Source organism: Lemur catta, chromosome 11 (genome assembly GCF_020740605.2).
Source record: "Lemur catta isolate mLemCat1 chromosome 11, mLemCat1.pri, whole genome shotgun sequence".
NCBI classification, from domain to species: Eukaryota; Metazoa; Chordata; class Mammalia; order Primates; family Lemuridae; genus Lemur; species Lemur catta.
In genome coordinates, this window is record NC_059138.1 from 11,624,919 (window position 1) to 11,650,528 (window position 25,610).

The window sequence follows — 25,610 nt, forward strand, 5'->3', positions numbered from 1 at the left end:
AAAATGGGCTTGAGTAGACATTTCTTTAAAGAAGATATCCAAATGGCCAAAAATTAATGAAAGGATGCTCAACATTACTAATCATTAGGAACATACAGATCAAAACCGTGATGAGATACCACCTCACCCCCATTATGATGGCTACTATCAAACAAACAAATAGAAAATAACAAAAGTTGGCAAAGATGTGGAGAAATTGGACCCCTCGTGCACTGTTGGTGAAAATGTAAAATGGTACAACTGCTATGGAAACCGGTTTCTCAAAAACTAAAAATTACCATATGTTCCAGCAATTCTACTTCTGGGCATATACCCAAAATAACTGTGGCTGTATTTTTTTAAGTAAATACCTAGAAATAATTATTGGGTCATAGAGTATGCACACTTAAAACTTTGTAGGCCAGGCACAGTGGCATATGCCTGTAGTTCCAGCTACTTGGGAGGCCAAAGTAGGAAAATCTCTTGAGCCCAGGAGTTCAAAACCAGCCTGGGCAGCCTAGTGAGACCCTGTCTCAAATAAATAAGTAAAATGAAACTTTGCAATACCTTAATATCAGAAAAGATTTGATTTTCAACAGTGTATGAGGCTTCCTTTTCCCATAAGACCCTGGATCACATTTAATGTTAACAAATTTTGAAAAGTAGTACCAATCTAAGAAAATTTAAAGTATATTAGGCTTGAGATACTCACATTCATATGTATTTTTTAATGTATTAATATATGAAAAAAATTAACCAGAAAGTATTAGCCCCATCTGATTACCTTAAAAGGTGGCTTGTCCTAAGCCTGCCTGCTTAGGCCCATAATTCAAATGACAGAATTTCCTTAAAAAAAAAAGATATATTGAGATGTAATTTAAATACCATACAATCCACCCATTTTAAAATGATTTTTATATATTCACAGAGCTATGCAACCAGCACCACAATCAATTTTAGAACATTTTCATCACCTCACCACAAAAAGAAATACTGTGCTCATTAGCAGTCACTTCCCATGTCTCCCATTCCTCTTAGCCCTAGACAACCACTCATGTACTTTCTATCTCCTTAGATTGCCTATTCTGGACATTTCATATAAATGGAATCATATGTGTTCTTTTGTGGCTGGCTTTTTTTACTTAGCATAATGTTCCCAGGATTCATCCATGTTGTACCATGTGTCAGTCCTTCATGCCTTCTTACTCCTGAATAGTATTCTATTGGATGTATATACCACATTTTATTTATACATTTATCACTTGATGGACATTTGTGTTGTTTCCATCTTTTGGCTATTATGAACAATGCTGCTATGAACATTTGTGTACAAGTTTTTCTGTGGACATATGTTTTCATTTTTCTTTAGTATATGCCTGTAGTAACCTTTTGAGGTACTGGCAGAATGGTTTTTTTTTACTTTCTTACCAGGATGAGGGTTCTGTTTTTTCCACATCCTCACCAACACTTATTATTTGTCTTTTTGATTATTGCCATCCTAGTGGGTGTGAAGGGGTATCTCATTTTGATTTTTAATTTCATTTCCCTGATAGCTAATGATGTCGAGCATCTTTTCATGTGGTTCCTAGCTTCTGTATATCTTTTTGGAGAAAGAATTTTCTTTTATAAATAATTTTACATGCCATTCATAGACATAATACCAATGTTCTGAGACAAGAAAAATCATAAAGGCTTTTGAACAATGCTTTAATAATAGAAATTGGACAGAAAAGAAAAAGTAGCAAGGATTATTTCATCTAGAGATGGAAAAAAGTACAAGTTCTCTAAGGACCTATGTCACAATAGGAGAAAGAGAAGTGGAGAGAACAGAAATAAAACTGAATGCTCTAGGGACCAAAAAAGGGATAGGTAGGTCTATTTTTACCCTCTAAAGTAGAAAGGAAAAATAAGGTAGACTAAATGCAAAATGTAACAGATGCTGGCGAGGATGTGGAGAAAAGCAAACACTTAAACACTATTGGTTGGAATGTAAATTAGTACAACCTCTATGGAAAACGGTATGAAATAGTATGGAGATTTGTCAGCTAAAAATAAAACTACCATTTGATCCAGCAATCCCACTACTGGGTATATACCCAAAAGAAGAGAAATCATTGATCAAAAAGATACCTGCACTCCTGTGTTTATTGCAGCACTGTTCATAATAGCAAAAATACGGAACCAAACTAAGTGTCCATCAGTGGATGATTGGATAAAGAAAATGTGTTGTATATATATACCATGGAATAGTAGTCATAAAGAGAATGAAATCTTGTCTTTTGCAGCAACATGGATGGAACTGGAGGCCATTATCTTCAGTGAAATAACTCAGAAACTCTACCTGTTCTCACTTACAAGTAGGAGCTAAATAATGTGTACACATAGAAATAGGCAGTAGAGACTCAGAAAGGAGGGAGGAGGGAGAGAAGGTAGAGGGATGAGAAATTACCTAATGGGTACAATGTACACTATTCAGGTGATGGTTATACTAAAAGACCATCCTTCACCGCTATACACTATACCCCTGTAACAAATCTGTACTTGTACCCCCAAGTCTATTTAAAAAAATAAGGTAGGCTAAATGAAAGGATTGCAATATCAGGAAATATGATAGTCGGTAGCCCCAGGAAATGGTCTTTTACATCACTAAATGGAAACCATGCTTATAAGTTGTATATAGTCTTGTAAAGAAAATTGCCTATTTTAGGTATTTCACAATTAATCACTTAGTATTTAGAAAAGATTGTTCATAAGTTTGTTTTAGTTTTTTATTTAGAAAATTTTAAATATCTATATGGGAAAGTATAAATGACAGTATATTAAACAGCTGTGTTTAGTCACCTACAATGAACAAATAGTAATTTTTTGTTATATTTTCTATACCATATATATTTTCTATATATATATTTGTTATATATTACACACAAACACACATACACACACAAGTTTAGTTTCCCCTACCAGTCCTTTTTCCCTGCTGAACACCTACCATCCCACCCTAGCCCCCAAAAAGCAGCCACTATGATAAATGTAGGGTACATTCAATCATATTTTTATATTTTACTACATGTGTACTTATCCATAAGCCAGCATTTTTGTTTTCTAATTTTTAAAGTGGTATGATAACTGTATGTATGTAATGTTCAGCATCTTGTCCGTTTTATTCAAAATTGTAATTTCAAGGTATACATATTTATATGTTAATACAAATCTAGTTCATGCAATTGAACTATTATTGAGTATTCCAATTTCTGACTATGCCACAATTTGTTTATCTACTCCTCCACTGATGGACATCTAGGTTATGTTCAATATTTTTGTTACTACAATCAATGTTGAGATAGGAACATCCTTGTACAGGACTCTTTTGTACACATGTGACAGGGTATTTCTAGGTTACAATCCTGAAAGTGGAATTTCTATGGCTTGGAATATGCATAGTTGGTTCAACAGTTATAAAAGAACTGGGGTCTAAAAAGATAGCTGAAACTACTGAATTAATTTTAGCATCTGTGGGATGATTTTAGCTCTGTGAGAGGAGCTTATTTATTTTGGTTTACTCAGTGACTAGAGTAATGTCTAATACTCAGTAGATGTTCTGTAAGTATTGTTGAAAGAATGAGTCTTTGGGTTTACTATAGCCTGGGATTTGTAAACAAATATCTTTTGATTGGTATTAATCCTGATTATATCTAAGATAAAGAAAGAACAAAGGGAAAAGATAGGGCAGTAATAGATACTTCAAAATCATGCCCTAGTTGTGCTGTAATTAAGCAAGAAATGTTTGTGGAATTGAAGGGTTAAGAAAAAGTTATGTTCTTGTTTTAGCCAATTTAGGAAAAAACTACGACCAAATGTTAGCTCTTACTTGTACAAGTATGTAGTTTTAATGGAACAGGTTGAGAGTAAAGGGACATCATTAGATTAGAGTAAATACTAGACCTTCCCTCCTCCTTTATTTTTGGCACCAGCAAAGCAGAAGCTAAAATCTACAAGTGATGAAAGAAGGTGATACATTCAGTTTCTTTGTAGATAGGAGGAATAATAATACCTTTTGCAGAGTGGTACATTTTGTAAAAACACATAGTCTTAATTTTATCCTTGTAAGCCACTTTGTGAGGTAGAGTACTATAGAGAGTAGCATTAGCTCATGTTGGTATTTAAATTACTATGCTTAAATTTTAATAAAATAGCTATGGAATCCAGGACATTCTTGACTCTTAATAAATTCTATTCTTGGACAACAGAAAGGGGCACTGGGCAGGCACATATGTGGGTGGTGGTGCAGCAGGCAGGCACATGGCCAGTTCCATGGGGCTGGCGTTGTGCAGGCAGATACTGGTAGTGTGGGGTGACAGTGGATCCTGGCCACCTCCACAGTGAGCAGTGATGACGACAAACTCTTCATCTATTACTGCAGTGCTGCAGAAAAGAAATCACAAGAAAATGAAGGGAGGATAGGCCACCCTTGGTCTATGGGAATGGCACAATTCTGGCATCCACATTCTCCAAGTATGGCAGCTGTTTTGCTTTAACCAATGACAGTAAGCATCTGATTCTTTTCCATACAAAACCATGGTAATCTCTTAGTGTTATAATTTTGGGTTTGTGAATTTTTCAGTATTAACTGGAGTGAAATCTTTACCTTTTCTCTCTAATGGGAAGTTGGAGGAAATTTTTCTAGACCATGGTGAGGAGGTGTTCGGCCCTGATCTTTATAGTCTCTGAGGAGAAGGTCTTGGTGCCTGACAAGTCCAGAGGTGTCTACTCCTTTTTGGTGTTGAAGCTACACAGATGCAGCAGACTTGAACGTGGGAACCTGTCTATGTTGTTAGATGTGGCTGTGAGTCCTGATGACCATTTTTTCCTCACTGTCGACCAAGATAAGAAGATCTGGTTCAGCTGGGCTATAGCACCGCACAGCATGGAGTCCTCCCTCAGGCCCACAGAGTTTGTGAGCCGCGTCTTTGTGATGTCTGATTATCCTGACCTGCTCCTGTCCTCCTCCAGGGACTGTATTCTGAGGCTCTGGGAGTACAGAAGCAGCTGCTGACTGCACTGCTGTCACCTGGCCAGTCTGCAAGAGCCAGCAGAGCCTCAGGGCCACAAAAGGTTTACAGCATTCAGGATTGCATTCTGGTGCCAGGAGAACTGCATTGTGCTTCTGTGTGACTGAATTCCCCTACATCTTCCAACTCGATGCCCTCAGACAGTGTTTGGTATACAGACAAGCAGCTGTCTTCCCGGCACCGAGTGTGGGATAAGGCTTTCAAGGAGACCCAGGGGCTTGGGCTCTGCAGGACTGTTGGAAAGCCCTGCTGGTGCTCCTTAGGCCTGTGGGCAGCCAGTCACAGTCTGTTTTTGACAGTGCCCTGTCAAAGAAAGTATCTGATATTCTTTATGAGATCAGGGCTATGCTGGACGCTGTGCCAGCACAGATTCCAGCTTCAGTCTCTACAAGGCCACCTTCAACAACATGACCTCCTACATGGAGAAGAAGGAGAAACTGCAGCAGCAGTGGTGGCGGAGTCCTCCTGGGCCCAACAGGCAGACCAAGAGTCCAAGGGAGGCGGCCTAGGGTTACTGATCTTCGCAGCTGGTGGTAGCTCTCACAACCTTCAAACAGTGAAAGCAATTTTACTTGTTCCCTCCTCACCCTGGCATCTCTCTTTAAGAAGAAAGAGGTGGCGACACTTAGGTCCCAACCAGCTCACAGTTCAGCAGACAGACGGTCTCCTGGGCTCCTGTGTTGGTGAGCACAGGCTTTTGGTGTCTGTACCCCCATCTGGTTGAAGGGAAGCCATATAGAAACTACAGGATAGTAGTGGGGACACCTCAAAGCACTTTTTTTTCCATTTTGGAGGCAACATGTTAACCTGCAGCAGTGGCAGTTGTATGGTTCTGCTATACTGTCAACACCATTCATGCAGAATGTGTCTTCCTCTAAGGGAGATCTGTAGGCAGACATTTTTGCAGTGGCATGATGGACATTTTCATGTTGCTCCCACTGTCTGTCCCTCCAATTGTTGCCCTACCCAGCAAAGTAGTCACTCACCACACAGGGTTGTTGAGACCCAAATAGAATTAACTCTTCAGGTCCTCCAAGCTCCAGCCATGTTTCACGTGCTCAGGAGCCCCACACGTGCGGTGAGTGTGGAAACAAATGTCATGGCAAATAGTTCTGCAGTGTGGCCGGGCGCGGTGGCTCACGCCTGTAATCCTAGCTCTGGGAGGCCGAGGCGGGTGGATCGCTCGAGGTCAGGAGTTCGAGACCAGCCTGAGCAAGAGTGAGACCCCGTCTCTACTAAAAAAATAGAAAGAAATTATCTGGCCAACTAAAAATATATATACAAAAAAATTAGCTGGGCATGGTGGCTCATGCCTGTAGTCCCAGCTACTAGGGAGGCTGAGGCAGTAGGATCGCTTAAGCCCAGGAGTCTGAGGTTGCTGTGAGCTAGGCTGATGCCACGGCACTCACTCTAGCCAGGGCAACAAAGTGACACTCTGTCTCAAAAAAAAAAAAAAAAAACAAATAGTTCTGCAGTGGATGGTGCTGGCACAGAAGGTAGACTTGTTTCAGGATGTGCAAGTACTTGGGCCTACAGTTTTACAGGGAAATGATTGATGACTTAATGTGTATTTATTACTTTGATTTGATCTTTGTGTATACACTGCAAAGGGGCCAGGGTGTCAGCTGAATTCTAAGCACCGATCAATAATGACAAGCTTTTTGCAACTTTCTGGAAATGTTTAGCACAACGTGTAGAACTAGTCTCAGAATATATTGAGCAAAACATTTTGGTGTGTGTACTGTTTGTGACTGAAGTGTTCACTGCTTGATTTGGAAAGGAATGTTCTTTGATGGCTAGGCTTCTAGGTATGTCAGGTAAGCTTTTACCCACTTATGTCTAAAATACAGGAACAGCCGTGTGTGTTAATAATGACTTTAGTGTGTTTGGTGGGTTTTGCTGGAGACTTAGAAACAAAATCCTTTTGTGCTTCAAATTTTTTACAAGTGCCTTGTTTTTCTTTTAACATTGATATGAAAACAATGCTGTCTATGAAATGCTCAGGCTCACCTGTACTCGGCAACAGGAGTCCCAGAGCAGTGGGGCCATGCCCAGGCCGGTGTCCTCCTATATGAGGATCCTGACTTTGTTTGTACTGAGGGGGGCATCTGGCACAGGGCATGTTTTCATTAATAATCGGTCTTGAAAGTCTTGGTTTTAGAAGAAATTCAGGTTTGGCCTTGTCGTTGTCTTCACTTAAGATGGATCTGTAAACGATGGCCCGCAGGCCGAATACTGCCACCTGCCTGATATTATAAGGCCTATGAGCTAAGAATGGTCTTTACATTTTTAAAATTATTGAAAACAGATCAAAAGAAAAATAATATTTCATGACGTGTAAAAATCATGAAATTCAAATTTCAGTGTCCATTAATAAACTTTTATTAGGACACAGTAAAAAAAAATTCTTTTGCCAGCAGTGAAAGAGCTTCTTAACTGTTGTTAGATAAGTTATTCCCCCTCTTGGAATACTAATGAGATAATTGATTAACTTCAGTTTTTAATTTTAATTTGATTGGGATGCAGGTGCCCATCAATACCTGAGTGGATTAATAAAATGTGGTATATGTATACCACAGAGTTCTACTCGGCCACAAAAAACAATGGTGACCTAGCACCTCTTGTATTATCCTGGATAGAGCTGGAGCCCATTCTACTAAGTGAAGTATCACAAAAGTGGAAAAACAAGCACCGCATGTACTCACCATCAAATTGGTATTAACTGATCAACACTTAAATGCACATACAGTAATAACATTCATTGGGTGTTGGGCAGATGAGAGGGGAGAGGAGAGGATGGGTATATACTCACGTAATGGGTGCATTGCACACTGTCTAGGGAATGGACACGCTTGAAGCTCTGACTCGGGTGGGGCAAAGGCAACATACATAACCTAAACATTTGTACCTCTGTAATATGCCAAAATAAAAAAAAAATTTTTTTAATGATGTGCAAATAATTAAAAAGGACATATCTATATGACTTAATATTTCATAGTATTCCATTTTAAAGATGTACTATCATTTATCTTATTAGTTGGCTATTGTTAGACATTTTTAGAACATAGAAAGGATAAATGAAATAAAATACAGCAAATTTAACAACAAAAAAATAATAATTTGATTGGGATAGCAATTTAGCAATAAAAGATGTCAACTTTATAAAAGATGTCACCAGTTAAATTCAACCTGACCAGGCGGCATACTAATTCTAAAGTTAGAATTCATATTAATTCTAAAATTGTTTTTTACCTTATGAAGATACTTTTTACTTTAATGAGACCATGTTATAAGCAAATCATATCACATTTTTCCTTGAAAACAATATTATAATTGGTGTAACAGTCCTGAAAAAGGACTTGACACCAAGATAAATTATCATAAAATCGGGACGCTAAATATTTACATTTGTGTTCAAATCTATATGTTGGCACATATATTTTATGACAGTTTATATAAGATCTACTGTATCATGAAGTTTACTTAAAGCATATAATAGTCTGTACTGTAAAAAATTTAAGCTACCAAATTAATGTACTAGCTCAAATAATTAAACATATATTAATAACAATTTTGATGGCCACCTGGCTTTTACAATGACTTCTTAAAGTTTTTAAAAAACTTTCTACTATGGAAAATTTTAAACAGATACAAAAGTAGAGTAATGTAATGAATCCTCATGAACCCATTGGTAAAAGATAATTCCGTTTAAAAATGACATGTGAATGTTTGGACTGTTACGTTTTATTTAGGTCTAAATTTTCCTTTGGTAAATAAATATTTAGATGATTCCATTGACTCTAGCTCTTTGTTAAGGTAGAACTTTTTTTAAAAGAAAAATTGTTGCAGCTCTGACAATCAATGATACTTAATTTTGGAGTTTGGAGGACAGGCATAAACCTGGTTTATTTCAAAAGTATTTTTTCAGTCTTCCTAGCCTTAAAATATAAGATAACCTCTTCCTTTTTTTTTTTGAGCAGGTAATTTTTTTACATGGTATTTATATCTAGAGATTTTGTTTCCACCCCTACCTGTGTACATCCAATTTTCCCTTCACCTTTTGGGTAACTTTTTTAGGGTGTGTGCATATGTGCACACATGCATGAATTTTCTGGGTTTCTTTATGTGGATATAAAAAATACAAATATATATATTCTTATTTCCCCACTCCTCTCTATGTAAGACATCATACTATATATATAATTCTGGATTTGGGTTGTTTTTTTTTTTTTTGAGACAAGAGTCTTGCTCTGTCATCTGCACTAGAGTGCAGTGGTGTCATCATAGCTCACTACAACGTCAAACTCCTGGGCTCAAGTGATTCCCCTGACTCAGCCTCCCAAATAGCTGGGATCACAGGTGCGTGCCACCACACCTGGCTAATTTTTTCTATTTTTTGTAGAAACACGAGTCTGAGCTCTTGCTCAGGCTGGTCTCGAATGCCTGGCCTCAAGCAATCATCCTACCTTGGCTTTCCAGAATGCTAGGATTACTGGTGTGTTTGTTCCATTTCCATAGATAGAGAACTTAAATATTCATTTTTATAACTATAATTTCACTGTGTAGATGTATTATAGTTTATTTAACCAGTTCTCTGAATGTGGGCATTTAGGTTGTTTCTAATACTGTAGTGAATAACATTGCACATATGTTACTCTAATGTATTGCAGGAATATCTATGAGGTAAATTCCCAGAAGTAAGCTTGACCAAAGAAAAATCTACATTTATGATTTTGATAGGTACTTTCAAATTTTGCTTCATAGGTCTTAATTATGAGATGGCTGTTTACCCATAGTTTCATCAACAGAATATGTTGTCAAATTTTGGAGTTTTGCCAATCTGATAAATGAAAAATATCTTGGCAAGAGTAGGTATGCTTTGCTGAGTGAGGTTGAACACCTTTTCAAAGGTGGGAAGGGGCCGGGCGCGGTGGCTCACGCCTGTAATCCTAGCCCTCTGGGAGGCCGAGGCGGGTGGATCGCTCAAGGTCAGGAGTTCAAGACCAGCCTGAGCGAGACCCCGTCTCTACTAAAAATAGAAATAAACTATCTGGACAACTAAAAATATATATAGAAAAAATTAGCCGGGCATGGTGGCGCATGTCTGTAGTCCCAGCTACTCGGGAGGCTGAGGCAGTAGGATCGCTTAAGCCCAGGAGTTTGAGGTTGCTGTGAGCGAGGCTGACGCCACGGCACTCACTCTAGCCCGGGCAACAAAGTGACACTCTGTCTCAAAAAAAAAAAAAAAAAACAAAGGTGGGAAGGCTATTTCTATGTCTATATCTGTGAACTGTCTTTCCTTTGCTCATTATTCTCTTGGGTTGTTCAGGTCTTGATCTCAATTTTTCAGAAGGTTTTTGTGTATCAGGAAGATAATATCCCTGTTAAATGGATTGTAAATATATTTTGCAGTTTGCATTTGTCTTTTGACTTGTTTGTTTCGCTCTCCAAAAGTTTTTTAGTTTTATGTAGCTGAATTTAGTATTTTTTTCTTTTATGACTTTCAGATTTCTCATCCTAGTTATAAAGGCGTTGGCCTAGTTCTTTTCTGGTTTGTTCTGTCCTTCCTTCCTTTCAACATTTAAATCTTTGATGCATTTAGAATTTATCCTGGTATATGGTATGAAGGATCGATCAAACTTTTTTCTAGATTGGTTTCAGTTGTCCCAATGTCAATTATTAAAAGTTCATCTAGGCCGGGCGTGGTGGCTCACGCCTGTAATCCTAGCACTCTGGGAGGCCGAGGCGGGTGGATCGCTTGAGGTCAGGAGTTCGAGACCAGCCTGAGCAAGAGCGAGACCCCGGTCTCTACTAAAAATGGAAAGAAATGATCTGGACAGCTAAAAATTTATAGAAAAAATTAGCCGGGCATGGTAGGACATGCCTGTAGTCCCAGCTACTCGGGAGGCTGAGGCAGAAGGATTGCTTGAGCCCAGGAGTTTGAGGTTGCTGTGAGCTAGGCTGACGCCACGGCACTCTAGCCCAGGCAACAGAGCGAGACTCTGTCTCAAAAAAAAAAAAAGTTGTTACCTTCTTTAGAAAGATTTCTGTGGCAACATGGGATAGCTTAGATTGGATGGGGTTTAAAACTAAAGGTTGGGTCGCCAATCAGGAAATTTGGGAATTAATGTAGGCAGAAGATGAGTGTGGTAGAGGGAAAAATTAGCTTTCCCTTCAGCTTATTATTTCTTGGAAGGCACAGCCAGTTTTCATTGTTTCCAGTAGTTGTGTTCTGTAAATTCGCTACAAACACTGAATTAGTGGATACTGAACCATTGCCCCTCAGGGAAATACAGGGTTATTGTTATATAATGAGTCAAAGATGGACTTTGTATATTGACCCCTAGGCTATTTATTTCTTCACAGCAGACTGGGACCTGTTAGCTTAAAAGTGTGCTTGCATCAAACTAAATTTTGCATATCTAATTGTTTTAAACATACTCCCGATAAGCAGTTTTTTAGACACCGAGAGACTGCCTACTTTACAAACCCCACAAAACTGCTTTGCACTCAACATCCGCTAGCCATAAATAAGATCAACTGCCAGGGGTATAAAGACCCCAGGATGCTATTGTCCTTTGGAGCTCTTTGATCCAGAGACTCCCTGCCGGGCTGTTGAGCAATGTCACCTAGATACATAAGCTCCCTCTCCTATGCCAATCTCCCGTAAGAGCCCCCACACACTCCTGTTCTGGGTAGTGGCCCCTCCGCGGCAGGCTTATGCTGTCAGGGACTTCCCCTGAATGCAAAGCTGTCAAAATATCACCCAGTAAAGCTCATGCATGCTACTGCCACCTTGTGGTTATATCTTTTTCCTTGCTCAGACCCCAAATCTCTCCAACTCAAAATGCGGTTAGGTAGGTAGGTTCCTGCTAGCCTCTGGTCATATTTTTGTCAGTTGATTAATACATAATCTTGTTTTATGTGTGTTTCTGTTTAAAGATACCTTATTTAGTATATAGTGTTGATTCGACTATAACTCATGCCTAAAGGAAGCTTACCTAGCTTAACTCTGCCAGGCCCATTTCAGCCTTCATACACTTAAGAGCACTAAACAGCATTTCAGCACTAAGCTTGGAGGCGATTTTAAACAGCAGAATCACTAACAAAAAGCACAAAAGTGCAAAAAACGTGGCACCAAATAGGCTGTACACAAGACACTTGTTTATAGTATGAAAATTGAAACAAGGCAGAGCATCACTTTGTTCAACCTCAGCTGGAAAGATGCGTACTTAAGTGATTCAGATTTTTCACTGTTCCACGCTTGTCCAGGAAAGCACTGCAGAGTGTTGACTTTTGAGTTACAAATAAATTTTAGCAAGTAGGCAGATTAGCAAATGCAGACCCCATGAATAATAAGGATCAACCATACCAATCCAGTCTCCTCTTGAATTGTAAACTCACTGCCTAATGACAAATTTTCCTACTTGTAGGATAGTTTTATGATTATATTGCTACAATCTGCCTCCTCTTATTTCTAGTCGTAGGTCCTAATTAGGCTTTCTGGACTGTTCCTCCTTCAATATACTACTTAAATTCACCTGTCTTACTCCTACCTTTACTCCATTTTTCCCCTCTAGCATAAAAATTCCCAGTTTCTTTGGAAACTTTTGGTTTGCGAGGCACTTTAGTGATTTAAATGAATGGAATGTTTAATATTATTGTTACAAACTAACATATCCTCTCCTTCTGTGTTACACCCCCCCCCCATAAAAACTGCATCCCCTGTACACTCACTGCCACACTTTAGTCCACATCTTCAAGTTACAAATTCTCCAAATTTTCCTTGGCGGGGGGGGGGCGCAGGCGGTGAGGTGAGGCTAGGAAAAGATTAGGGATAGCGATAACTTTAAATACACAGAAAATTCTTATCTTTCTTTCCTTTACCCCTTCCCCTCCTCTCCCAGTGCTATCTCTACTTCTCCCTATGTTAGCTTCATTCTGTAACAGATTTGTTCAGTGTAGTGGGGAAGATAGCCACCAAGGGCTCCAGATTTATATCCTCTTGGCATGCTGTAACTACAGCAGAACAATGTCTGTGTATCATTTTAGGGAAGAATTCAAGCACTGTCTGGGTCATATATCTAGCCCTGTACCAGTCACTATTGCCAGGGATATGGGGAACTAATTAGCCAGTTTATGTCATCAATGGCTAGAACAATATCAACCCTTGATTGATAGCTTCTCTAGTACCGTGTGAATTTCTAGAGAAGGGCAGGTTCCCAGAGGAAATAGGGGCACTAGGCAACTAAACAACAAATATCAATTATACACATGAAGACCAGTATTTTCTTCCTGCTATATTTAGGGCCGGTAAGGTTTCTCTTAAGCATCATCAGTGTGATTGAAGGATTACATAGTTTTCAGCTTTGAACAATGTTGGATCAAAATTGATTCTGCTTTTAATATCGACATCTGTTATTTTTCAGTAGTGGATACATTATATTAGTGGGTGTATTATAGTGGGTACTGTTATATTTTCTGTTCTTTTTTATATGTTTAAAATATTTTGTAGGCCGGGCGCGGTGGCTCACGCCTGTAATCCTAGCACTCTGGGAGGCCGAGGCGGGTGAATCGCTCAAGGTCAGGAGTTGGAGACCAGCCTGAGCAAGAGTGAGACCCCGCCTCTACTAAAAATAGAAACAAATTAGCTGGCCAACTAAAATATATATAGAAAAAAAAAAAATTAGCCGGGCATGGTGGCGCATGCCTGTAGTCCCAGCTACTCGGGAGGCTGAGGCAGTAGGATCGCTTAAGCCCAGGAGTTTGAGGTTGCTGTCAGCTAGGCTGACGCCACGGCACTCACTCTAGCCAGGGCAACAAAGTGACACTCTGTCTCAAAAAAAAAAAAAAAAAAAATTTGTAATTTTAATACAAGATCAAAAAATCAATTTTATTTAAGTTGATGAATAATAGATACTTGAGTTATAATTTCCTTTTAATGTTAAGTTAGCTGTAGAAATGATGTTGTATCTGACTTAGTAGCACATAAAACATATTAAAGGTGCTATATTATAAAGGTAAGTCATTGAGGTTTTTTTTAAATGATGTGGAAAAAAAATCTGCTCACTTTACCTCTTATCAATATGTTTATGATACCATAGGTACCTGCAAGGTGTGGAGTTACAGTCCGAGACAGTCTAAAGAAAGCACTGATGATGAGAGGTCTAATCCCAGAGTGCTGTGCTGTTTACAGAATTCAGGATGGGTATGGTTTGTATGTGATGTAAAATTTTGTTTAAAAAGAAAAAAATAATCAGACATTAAACTTTGAGGTTTTCTCTGGGATCTTTACCTAAACCTAGGGAATTAAAGTCAACTTTAGAAAAAAATATTAAATTAATATTAAGTTAGCCTGAAGAAATCTTGTAGGCCCTTTGAGGAGTTAAATTAGATAATTTTGTGTGACTGTAGGGTTTGTTACTCTGACCAAATGACTGTATTTGAAGTTTGAGATTCTTACCATTTTTGAACCACCCATTTAGATTATGATTTATTTGGATAATGGGCCCTTACCCACTCTGCGATTTTTAATACAAGTTCATAGCTTAACAAAAGGTTATCAAAATTAACGTTTTATATTGACCTACTTTTCTTTCAGAAAGTGTCTAACATTGTTCCAAGACCCCCAAATTTTGAATCTTGTTTAAAAAAATCCTTTTTGGGGCATGTTGTCCCTTGAGTACTCTTTTTCTTTGAATGGATAGATAAGTCCGTACCTGTGATTTTTTTTTTTTTTTTTCTTTTTTGGACCCCAGGAACAATCCATTTTCTGCTGTTATAGGTCTTTTCTGGAGCTGACTTGAAGAAAAGAGTACATCTCTTTACCCTGCTGTTTGTCCAAGAGTGATACATTTATTTGGGGTAAACTTAAAAATTAATTTATTGCCATTTAAATTTCTAACGATGGAAAACTAGGGAGCCAAACCTCCCTCACTATTACTAGCCCCTCAATAACCAATTTTCGTATCTTCAGCATGAGGTGTATAAAAATTTTTAGGGATGATAACCAAGAAAGGCTTGTGTCTGCATTTTTCAGAGAGAAGAAACCAATTGGCTGGGACACTGATATTTCCTGGCTTACCGGAGAAGAATTGCATGTAGAAGTGTTGGAAAATGTTCCACTTACAACACATAACTTTGTACGTATCTTTTTATTTTTTGAAATGTCAAAAATGTTCAAGTTTTTACGAGTGCATTTTTATTTAAGGATTATGAAAGAAATATGGATTTGGGGATTGACATTTTACCTAAATTACAAATTTGTTCTGTTCTTTAAAAACTTATATTTAAACTGAAGAGTTTTATTTTAGTGATTATAATTTCTTTTTAATTTAAAGAAGCAATGTATTTCTATTATTAAAAGAAAAAATTTTTTACAAAAAATTGTGCAAAAGTATTTCAAATAAAAGTGAAAATACCTTCCCAGAGGCCAACATTTGTATAGATTAATATGCAGTCTTCCAAATTTTTTTCTTTTTTCTGTATATACAAATGTGTGCTTATGCCTGTAAGCCCAAAATTTTCTCCTTTCTCTTTTTTTCTCCCTCCCCTTCATTACTTTCCATTGCTTTTCCTTTCTTAAATCACAATTGGAGTCTTGCTATATGATATTCTTAACTTCTTAAAAAATTCAGCAGGATATCATGGATCTTTCCATGTTAGTACACCTAGCTTTATTTTTATAATGATTACGTTATAATCCATAAGAATAGAGGTTCAGTATATTTTCTCTCTCTATTAAAAGACATGTAAGTTTTCATGTTTTTTAAATCTATTACATACAGGGCTAAGCAGTCTTTCTGTATGTATCTTGACACACTTGTGCACAAGTCTCTGAAGGATAGGTTAATGGTGGTGAAATGGCTGGGTATTAAACTCTTCTTGAGACTTCTCCCTTTGTCTGGTTTTTGCATTTGCTAGAACCTAGTGTAAGCTAAGTGTCACCACCATGAGGCCTGGAATATGGGACCTTTCCACCTTAGGGATAAGGATAGAGTTCCCAGAATTTGAGAACCTATCTTTAGGTAGGCAGAAGCCAGAATTAGAGTGGTCTCTAAGGCAGGAATACATTTCTTACTTTTGTATATATGTGGTATTTTGACCATAGTTTATTTTTTTCTAGATGGATAGTTATCACTACTCTTTAGGCATCAAGTGTTTTCTCATATGCCTTGGTGATTAGTCCAGCAGAGCTCTTAAAGCAAATGATCGATGAGATGATTTCCTTGGGGGTTTGTGCTTTCGGGTCCATTAGTGGTGAATAATGGAATCAGGTTTGTGCTTCTGTAAATAAGATACCTTTTGGACTAGTGTAAGATATACCTAATACCAATCAACTTTACTGTGTAGCAATTAATTTTATAATGATGAGCTAGGAAGTTCATTACTATTCATTTTTTTAGCATTACTATTTATTTTTTCATTTTGAGTGGATTTAATTTCAGAGCATGGGAATTTTCACAGCACAGCTGAAGTACTGCCAGTAAATTTTTATTGAGAGCCTTCCATTTGCCAACACTGTATCTTACCTAGGGATATGACGATGAATAAGACTAACATCATTACCGCCTTAGAGTAGAGAGAGAATATAAAAAAAAATTTTCATAAGCATTCATAATTACCGTGTATGCATACAGTTCTTTATGTACACAATTCTGTAGGTACAAAGAAACTTCTAACGTGGCCTTTGAGGAGTCAGGAAGGTTTCCCAAAGGTAGAAATATCTAAACTTAGGCCTGATGGATGAGGAAATAAATAGTAAATAAAGAGTACTCTAGACAGAGGGAACAGCGAGAAACATGTTACCTTTGAAATTTTGAAAGAAGTTCTGAATGATGATACAAGGTTGGAGAGAGGGGTGTTAGCCATGTAGCAAGAGTTATGGATGGAATAAGCAGAGTCCAGCCCATGAAAATCCTTGTAAGCCATGTTAAAGATTTGGACTTCTGTCTAAAATAATTATAAATTTAATACTTTTAAACAAGGTAAATATGATTAGATTTGTGTTTTAGAATGATTGTTTTGGGTGCCATATAGAGACAAGAGTAAAAGCCTGTGTTCTGTTTAGAAAGGAAAAGTATTCCTGTCTGTCCTGGATTTTGCTGTGTATCAAGGAGTGCTGCTTATGCCTCCTGGTTTCATAGAGTCAATTATAAAAGCAATTCCCTCAGTATTTGCCTACATCCTGGGAGTCTTTGGGAACCATCATGGGGAACAGGATAGGGAAAACAAGATTTGAAGCATTTGCCATGTGTCCAGCCCTTCCTCCTTTTCTATAGACACTCAGCATCTTCCTTTCCACAGCCCTACAGCTTACAAACTAATACATGCAAATTGCCTAGCCTGTGCCTCCCACTGATTTACCATACATATCTAGATGTGCTCAAATTTCAGATTAAGTATAAGCTGTGACAGGGAAGATATATTGTCTGGTGCCTATCTTTATTGACAAAGGTATACTTACAAATACAAGCATATGTTGCTTAAAATTTCCTCAAATGCATATCCACATGTTTTCTCCCCCTCACATGTTTTGTTCGCCTCTTACTTCCCTTCCCCTTCTTCCTTATCTCTCACTTTTTACTCCTGTACATATACAACCAGTTACGCATACTTTTCAAATATAAGTTAATGACAGGAAGAAAGACTACTGTTGAGTAAATTAATGAAGGAAGACAAATTGAGGCCTTGATGAAACTGAACAGACTGTTCGGTGAATAAGGGTGTACGTAGTTAGCAGAAAGGATCAGACGATTAAAAAATGCTGAGACTTGGGAAAACAGTTTATATTTTTTTGTACTCTATTTCCTGAGATTCTGCTAGTAGTATAAAAGAGGCTTGGTTTGGTAAATAGTGGCCACATAAAAAATACTGAAAATGTTTTTATTTCTTATGTATCCTGAGACAAATGGAAAGGGAACAAAGCTAGAAATAAGCATTTACCTGTTTTACATACCCTGTTATGCATTCAAAAAAAGATGAAAAAAGCAAGAGCCACTTTTAAAACTATTTAAATGTTCTCAAAAAGCCAGAATGGATTATTTGTCTGGATATAATTTTCTTGATGAAATATTTTTAATTTTTTATTCTGTTAAATAAATATTTATTGAAAATAGAGTTTTATTGTTGAAATCTATTTAATGTATCATGAAAAGCATTTACATGTAATAGAATAGATCAGAAAGTTCTGATTTACATTTTATATAGTCAAGGTAAGTATTAGAATATGAATATATGTATATACTAGGTCATAATGTAAAATAGATTTCGTGCTGTTGTTTGTGATTAAAACTTGAAAAAAACTGAGATGAATTGAGAATATATAGCAAAGAATGAAATAGAAGTCACTCATACTCTCACCACTCTAAAATAGCCATTGTTAACATTTTGGTATTAATCTATCCTTATGTTTTCTGCTTATTACATACACAGAACAAACACATTTTAAACAATGTCTGGCTTTGGCAAGAATGATTTTCTCTAGCACAGTTCTGTTATGTGACTCATGTTATACATAATTTGCCTTTGACGTGGAATTCTTACATGTTGCCTTTTAGTTTCACATAGAGAAATGTTCACAAGTTTTGGTGGCCTGAACATTCTAATCCTGTAAAAAATTGATAATTTGTTAAAAACAGTTCTCATTGTCTTTTAGGTGATTTTCCTGTTCCTTATGCTTGTTAGTAAGTTTAGGAAGGGTAGTTCCGATTTTCGTCTGATTACATATTAGTTTTATCTTTTAGAAATAATTGTTTTTACATTTTTATCCAAGGCTAACCATTATATTTTTGGACCACAGATCAGGGAGTCTGATTCTGTCAGCTGTTTTGTAAATTACATTTATATTCCCTCTCTCTCTCTTCCCTTTTTAACCCCTCCAGAGGAAATCACTGTTAATTTTTTATTTTTTTTCCACCTTGGGAAAGCTCAAGTAACTGTTAATTTTTAATGATTTCCTTTTTTAGCTCTTTTGGTGATTATTTTCATATTACTAAATACAATCATGCATTGCCTAATGATGGTTATACATTCTGAGAAATGTGTTATTAGGCAATTTCATCACTGTACAGAGACATCATGGAGTGCACTTACACAAACTTAGATGGTATAGCTTACTACACACCTAGGCTATATGGTACAGCCTGTTGCTCTTTGGCCACCAACCTGTACAACATATTACTGTACTGAATTGTGTAGACAATTATAACACAATGTTAGGTGTTTGTGTATCTAAACATAGAAAAAGTACAGTAAAAATACAGTATAAAAGATAAAAAATGATTAGAGCTTTCAGGACTGGAAGTTTCTCTGGGTGAGTCAGTGAGTGAGTGGTGAGTAAATATGAAGGCCTAGGACATTGCTGGTCGCTAGGGTAGACTTTATAAACACTGTATACTTAGGCTACTTTGATTTTTTTTTTTAAGAGCAGGGTCTTCCTCTATCACCCAGGCTGGAGTGCAGTGGCTTGATCATAGCCCACTGCAGCCTCGAACTCCTGGGCCATAAAGATCCTCCCACCTCACCTTCCCGAGTAGCTGGGACTACAGGCATGCACAACTGCGCCTGGCTAAGTTTTTAAATTATTTATAGAGACCTCAGGTGATCCTCCTGCCTCAGCTTCCCAAAATTCTGGGATTATAGGCATGAGCCACTGCACCCAGCTAAGGCTACACTAAATTTATTAAAAAATTTTTTTTCAATAATAAATTAACCTTAGTTTACTGTAAAGTTTTTACATGATAAACTTTTTAAGTTTTTTGTGTTCTTTTTTTTTTCACTTTTTGGCTCTTTTGTAATAACATTTAGCTTAAAACACCAACATGTACAGCTGTACAAAAATCCTTCTTTCTTTATATCCTTATTCTGTTAGCTTCTTTCTACTTTTAAAATTTTAAATTTTTTCTTTTTAAACTTTTTTGTTAAAAACTAAGACACAAACATACACGTTAACCTAGGCCTCCACAGGGTCAGGATCATCAAGATGTCACTAGAAGATAGGAATTCTTCAGCTCCATTATAATCTTATGGGACCACTGTGGTATACATGGTTCAGTGATAACCAAAAAGTTGTTATGCAGTGCATGACTGTAATATAAGTATACCTTTGTTTCTTATTCTGTCAACACCAGTCAGCATTCCTTAACTCTCTCCTTTTTTTATAATAATTAAATTACTACCCTTCTTCCTTTCACCTCTATTTCCTCCTCCTACTTGTCATCTCTACTCTTATGTTGTCAAGCTTGAAATCAGTTGCCAATATTTTATTCATTTCTCCTCTTCTTCTGAGTTTTTAAGTTGGATATTGGGGTGGAAAATAAATATGTGTAGTCCATCTACTGTCTTGAACTGCCTTGTTTTCATTTTAGTATATGAAGAGTATGTGAATTTTCATGATATAAATAAAAATTTATTATTTTTATATAAGAGAATAAATATGTTGGTTTCTAAAAAGTTTCTTGCAAGTTTTTGAAATCCATTATTTTTTACTTTGCAGGTACGGAAAACTTTTTTCACCTTAGCATTTTGTGACTTTTGTCGAAAGCTGCTTTTCCAGGGTTTCCGCTGTCAAACATGTGGTTATAAATTTCACCAGCGTTGTAGTACAGAGGTCCCACTGATGTGTGTTAATTATGACCAACTTGAGTAAGTAATCAAAAAAATCTCTGTTGTATCTATCATTTTACATTGAAATTTTCTTAATGTGAAACTATTATGTCTTAAAGTCTGTGAGGAGTTTTCTGTCTAGTACAGTTGCTATAGGGAATTTTTTTTAAGTATGGCTAGAGGGTAGTGTGTAGTATAGCCAGTACTTCTCTCCCAAACTGTAACTCTGGTTCAGCTATACACTTAATTTATATTTTATATTCTCTTTTAATTAATCAAGTCCTAACCCATAGAAGTCAGTTTTGGGTAGTTTTGGGTAGTTTTGGGGAGGAGAAGGAATGTCATTTCAATTAACGACAGATTAGGGGGTTTGATTCTGTCAGCTGTTGTGTAAATTGCATTTATATTCTCCCTCCCTCCCTCCCTCCCCCCCCCCTCTCTCTGTCTCTCTCTCTCTCTCTCTTTCCCATTCAACTCCCTTCCCCCAATTTATTTAAGAGTAAGATATAAAATCTTTGTACCCAGTGTATCTCCTTCTAAAATTTCTCTTTGCTTTATGCGAGAGTTTTTGAGTCTGTTATAATCTCTTTTTGTGTCATTGTTGCTGCTGCTACTGTTAAGGTCTTATTATTTTTTCTTGATCACTTGAGCAAATAGAATTTAACTCTGTATGTTAAGTAAATTATAATGATTTAATCTAGTAGATACTTTTTCTTCTAATTCCTTAACCATAAAGCATACTTTTCCCCCTCTAATATGTAGGAATTTGCTGAATGGAACAATTAGTTTAGATTCTGAACTTGCCTTTGAAAGTACAATATAGGTTTTTAAAATAAGCCTTTGGAGAAAAATATAACTAGTTAAATTTTACCAATTGTTTCTGAAAATGGAATTTGGTCTTCAATTTTTCTGTTAACTATGTATGCTGGTGTATGAAGCTTCTGGGTTTTGCACAAGTTAGGTTTGTTTTGTTTTGTTTTGTTTCGCCTCACAGTTTGCTGTTTGTCTCCAAGTTCTTTGAACACCACCCAATACCACAGGAAGAGGCCTCCTTAGCAGAGACTGCCCTTACATCTGGATCATCCCCCTCTGCACCCCCCTCAGATTCTATTGGGTATGATTTGACTCCTGCCCTTCAATGACATGTTATTGAACTGCTTTCTTTTGGCTCTTTTGGTTAATTTTAAACCTTTCCAACATTTGAATTGTTAAATTAAGGATTTTTTCCCAAATAACTCATTTTATCACAAATAGATATATACATACATTTGGTACAGATAGATTAAAGCTGACATAGATTGTTTCAGGATCAATCAGGAAAAAATCAAGCCACAAATATTTTTTGAGTCCCTGCCTTGTATTCATCATTTAATTAGGTGTAATATTAGATATAGAAGTATATGTCTTCCGTTTATGGAAACATTAACATATGAGACAATGGCAAATAATTTAAAACAGTATATAATTATAATCCACTATTTTGATGGAGTATATTAAACTATGTGATGAGGACATAAATGTTTACATGTTTTCAGGAGAAGGGAGAATAATGAGAGAAAGAGAGTGCTCAGAAAAACTTAACAAATAAAATGGGATTTGAACTGGACTTTAAAGAATTACTAAAATCTATATGACCCTAGGGAATAAAAGCCTGATTGTGGGAGTAGATGGAGAAACAGTGTAAATAAAGGAAATGAAGATGGTAGATTTAGGAGCTAGTGAAGAAAGGCTTATCTAAGTTGAGAAGTCGCATGTGTAAGACCAGATTATGGAGAGTCTAGGAATTCAGGCTGGAATTTTAGGCTTGACAAAAGAGGAAAGACAAAGAATTAAAGGTTTTTAAGCAGGTTACTAACCTGATGAAAATGGTTTTAAAGAAAGAATCACCTAGCAGTAAAATTATGGATGAAGTGACAGAGAAAAGTTTAGGGTGAAGAAAGCCAAGCTAGGATGCTGTTGGTAATGAAGACTGAGAGGCAATGAAGACTTGAATTACAGTGGTAGCAGTGTGGAAAATAGATGGATATTTATAAAGTGTAAAAGAAAAAAATTAATAGTATTATTAATCAGTTGTGGGGGATAAAGCCAAGAAATGACTTCAAAAACAATACAAAGACATCATATACTTAAGTTTCATAATAGGGAAACAAAAGGAAAACATGATACTGATGAGTTAAGTTGATACTAGTTTGCTTTGGAACATTTCTCACACAAATCTTTCCTTATTGGATTTGAGGTGGCATTATTTATGCTATATCTGGAAGCATATGGTTAAAAAAGAAAAGTCCCCATATAGCATTCTGTTCTAGAATATTCCTGAGATATTTAGTGAACATCAGAAATATTTGTTGTCAGTTTTAACCCTACTTCCTCCCACTCTTCACAATATAATGCTATTTCTTTAGACTGCTACCTAGAGGGACTAAAAAAAATAAGTTGGCACTACTAATAGACCTATAATTTTTACAAAGCTGACCTTTCTGGAGGTTTCGTAGGTTAGAAAATTTAGCAAAAGAATTTCGTATTAAGGAGTAGGTGTATTTATCTATTTGGAACACTAGAAAAATGCAGCCATTATGTTTTTTGTCAGGTTATAATAGTTATCTACTCTGGTGGAGTCATTTTATTCCTACTGGCTCTATCATTAGTTGTATGCAGTGGTGTGTATTTTAGACAATCAAATAAAAATGTTCTTATTGTTTCTTTTTGGTTTTTAATTAATCTCTTGGCTATAATATTTTCTCCTGACAGATTCTATAGACCATGATGTGTTTCTCATGGCAGGCCCCAATTCTGTGAGCAGAGTTACAGAACACCATAATGAAATTAGCTTGGCCTCTTTGAAAGTTTATAATGGTAACAATCCAGGACATTTTGCCTTCCAGTGAAGGAATGCTGTCTAAAAATTAAGATACCATTTGCCTGTGCCATGAGTATTTTATTCTTAACTAAACTGAAATAGATTCTGGTCTTGAGCAAATGATAAGAAAGATGTTTAAATTTTTCTATAAATCATTTTCCTGGTGCTTTTATGTCACTAGTGTATATGTTGTCTCTGTAAAGATGGAAGCCAATCTGTTCAATATCAAAATTCCTTGCATTTCGTTGCTAGTCCTGATAACAATTATGATGGTCTGAAACAAGGATGATGATGTAGCCAAGAAATATTGGAGAAGTGACACATTGTCCAGTTTTGAATAAAAATGGGAGATACCTCCTTTTCTACTTTTAAAAAATGCCATAGAATATAAAAATTTATGAAAGGTCAGCATTTAAGATTTGCATATCACTGAACAGAAGTAGTCACTTGGCTTCAAAACTTTTAAATATTCTAGATTAAGAATGAAATCATAACTGGAGTTTGCTGAAGGGTGTTAGAGCTAAAATTCTTTTTATTTTTAATTTGGTACTGCTTGAAAGAGGTTTGCAGCAGAATAGATAAAGGTATCAAAAGAAAGCCAGTTTACTGACTGCCAGTATACTTAGGGGGTATAAATTACATTGGTCCAGGGAAAGATTTCCCAGTATGGAAACTCAATTTTATCAGTTCTCAGAAATGATGAGAGTTAGAGATATACTGGTTTACATTAATCAGAATCATAAAAGACTAAATCAAAATACCAGGTAATTCTTTTCAGTGAGAAATACAGCTGTTGTATTAATCAGACTTCTTCTGTTGGGTGGGCCAGCACTTAACTCCTCTTTTGTAAGATATTTATGGAAAACTAACTTATAATCAGAAGATTGTTTTTGTTAAGCATGAAATTACTATATGGTTCAGATATTTAATTATATCACGGTATGATAACTTGAAGTGTTCTGCTATACTTGCCCTCAGAGCTAAACAAGTTGACTTTGCGACCAAGGCATACCTTCCTTCCAGGTAGTATTAGATACCAACTGCCAAACTTAGTCTCTCTGATTTTGTGTAATAGGTAGATATCCTCATTTTCTAATATATGCATTCTTTTCTTTAGATATGATAATGAAGTTTATCAGATTAAATCAGGTTTTTATTTTTTTTGCTTTTGGACCAATGTCCTTTGCATACACATTTCTGATTTGTTATCCACTACAAGTTTCGGTCATATTCCTAACTCAGTAGGTTACAGGAATGACTTACTGCCACTTCTGCGTACAACAGATTATAGCTCACTGCAGCCTTAAATTCCTGGGCTCCAGCCATCCTCCCTCCTCAGCCTCCTGAGTAGCTGGGACTATAGGCATAAGCCATGGCACCTGGCTCTCAGATCAATTATTATATTAGATTATCCTATACAGGGCTAGTTAATTCAGGCTTTTTCCAATTTTAAGACTTCAAGTATGCTATTGCCTTGAGACTTTAAATCATCCTATAAATGGTTTTCTAATAAGTATCCTTTCCAAGCTTTTTTATTAACTAATGTCATTTTTACATTCTTTTACCTGCTCCCAAAATTTCTTATCAAAGGGCATACATATTGCTTTGGCTGCCTAAAGCAAAAATAAAGACAACTTTGTCACAAACTAAAAATTTTTCAGTAACCAGAAAGGAGAAAGAGGACACAGGTGGAATGTGCTAGTTTTCCTAAAGGTCTGTGTCATCAATTTTTAAAAGTACTTAATATTTTATTATTTGCATATCCATTCAAAATTGATTCATGTGGTTAATATGAACACATAAAGTCAAAATTTCTTTCCCTATCCTTAATAATGTGCTTCAAAGAAGTAAAACTGTAAAGTGGTATGGTTCAGATTCTGACATGGTCTATTCAAAGGGTTTTAGTCACTATTTTGCTTAACTTTGCTCTTCAAACCTTTATCCATTCCTTTCCTGATATATTTTTGCCCATTCCTCTTCAAACTCCTTCCTCTTACCAAAAAAAAATGTCTTTTTAGTCCCTCAACATTATCTTTCTGGCCATGTCTAATAGCTGCTCAATAATGCTAATTATAGTAATATAATTAAAGAGTTTG

General features: G+C 36.5%; 1 protein-coding gene across 3 annotated transcripts in view; it reads left to right on the forward strand.

The window, feature by feature from the left end:
* Positions 1 to 25,610, forward strand: part of BRAF (B-Raf proto-oncogene, serine/threonine kinase) — a 140,632-nt gene that overhangs the window by 54,831 nt on the left and 60,191 nt on the right. For 2 of the 3 annotated variants that reach the window (XM_045565262.1, XM_045565261.1), the window contains exons 4-7: positions 14,153 to 14,256; positions 15,088 to 15,190; positions 20,545 to 20,693; positions 21,649 to 21,768. In XM_045565262.1, coding sequence (XP_045421218.1) covers positions 14,153 to 14,256; positions 15,088 to 15,190; positions 20,545 to 20,693; positions 21,649 to 21,768 — 476 coding nt within the window. Of the gene's footprint in view, positions 1 to 14,152; positions 14,266 to 15,087; positions 15,191 to 20,544; positions 20,694 to 21,648; positions 21,769 to 25,610 lie in introns of all 3 variants that reach the window. The other variant, XM_045565260.1, reaches the window with a different exon arrangement.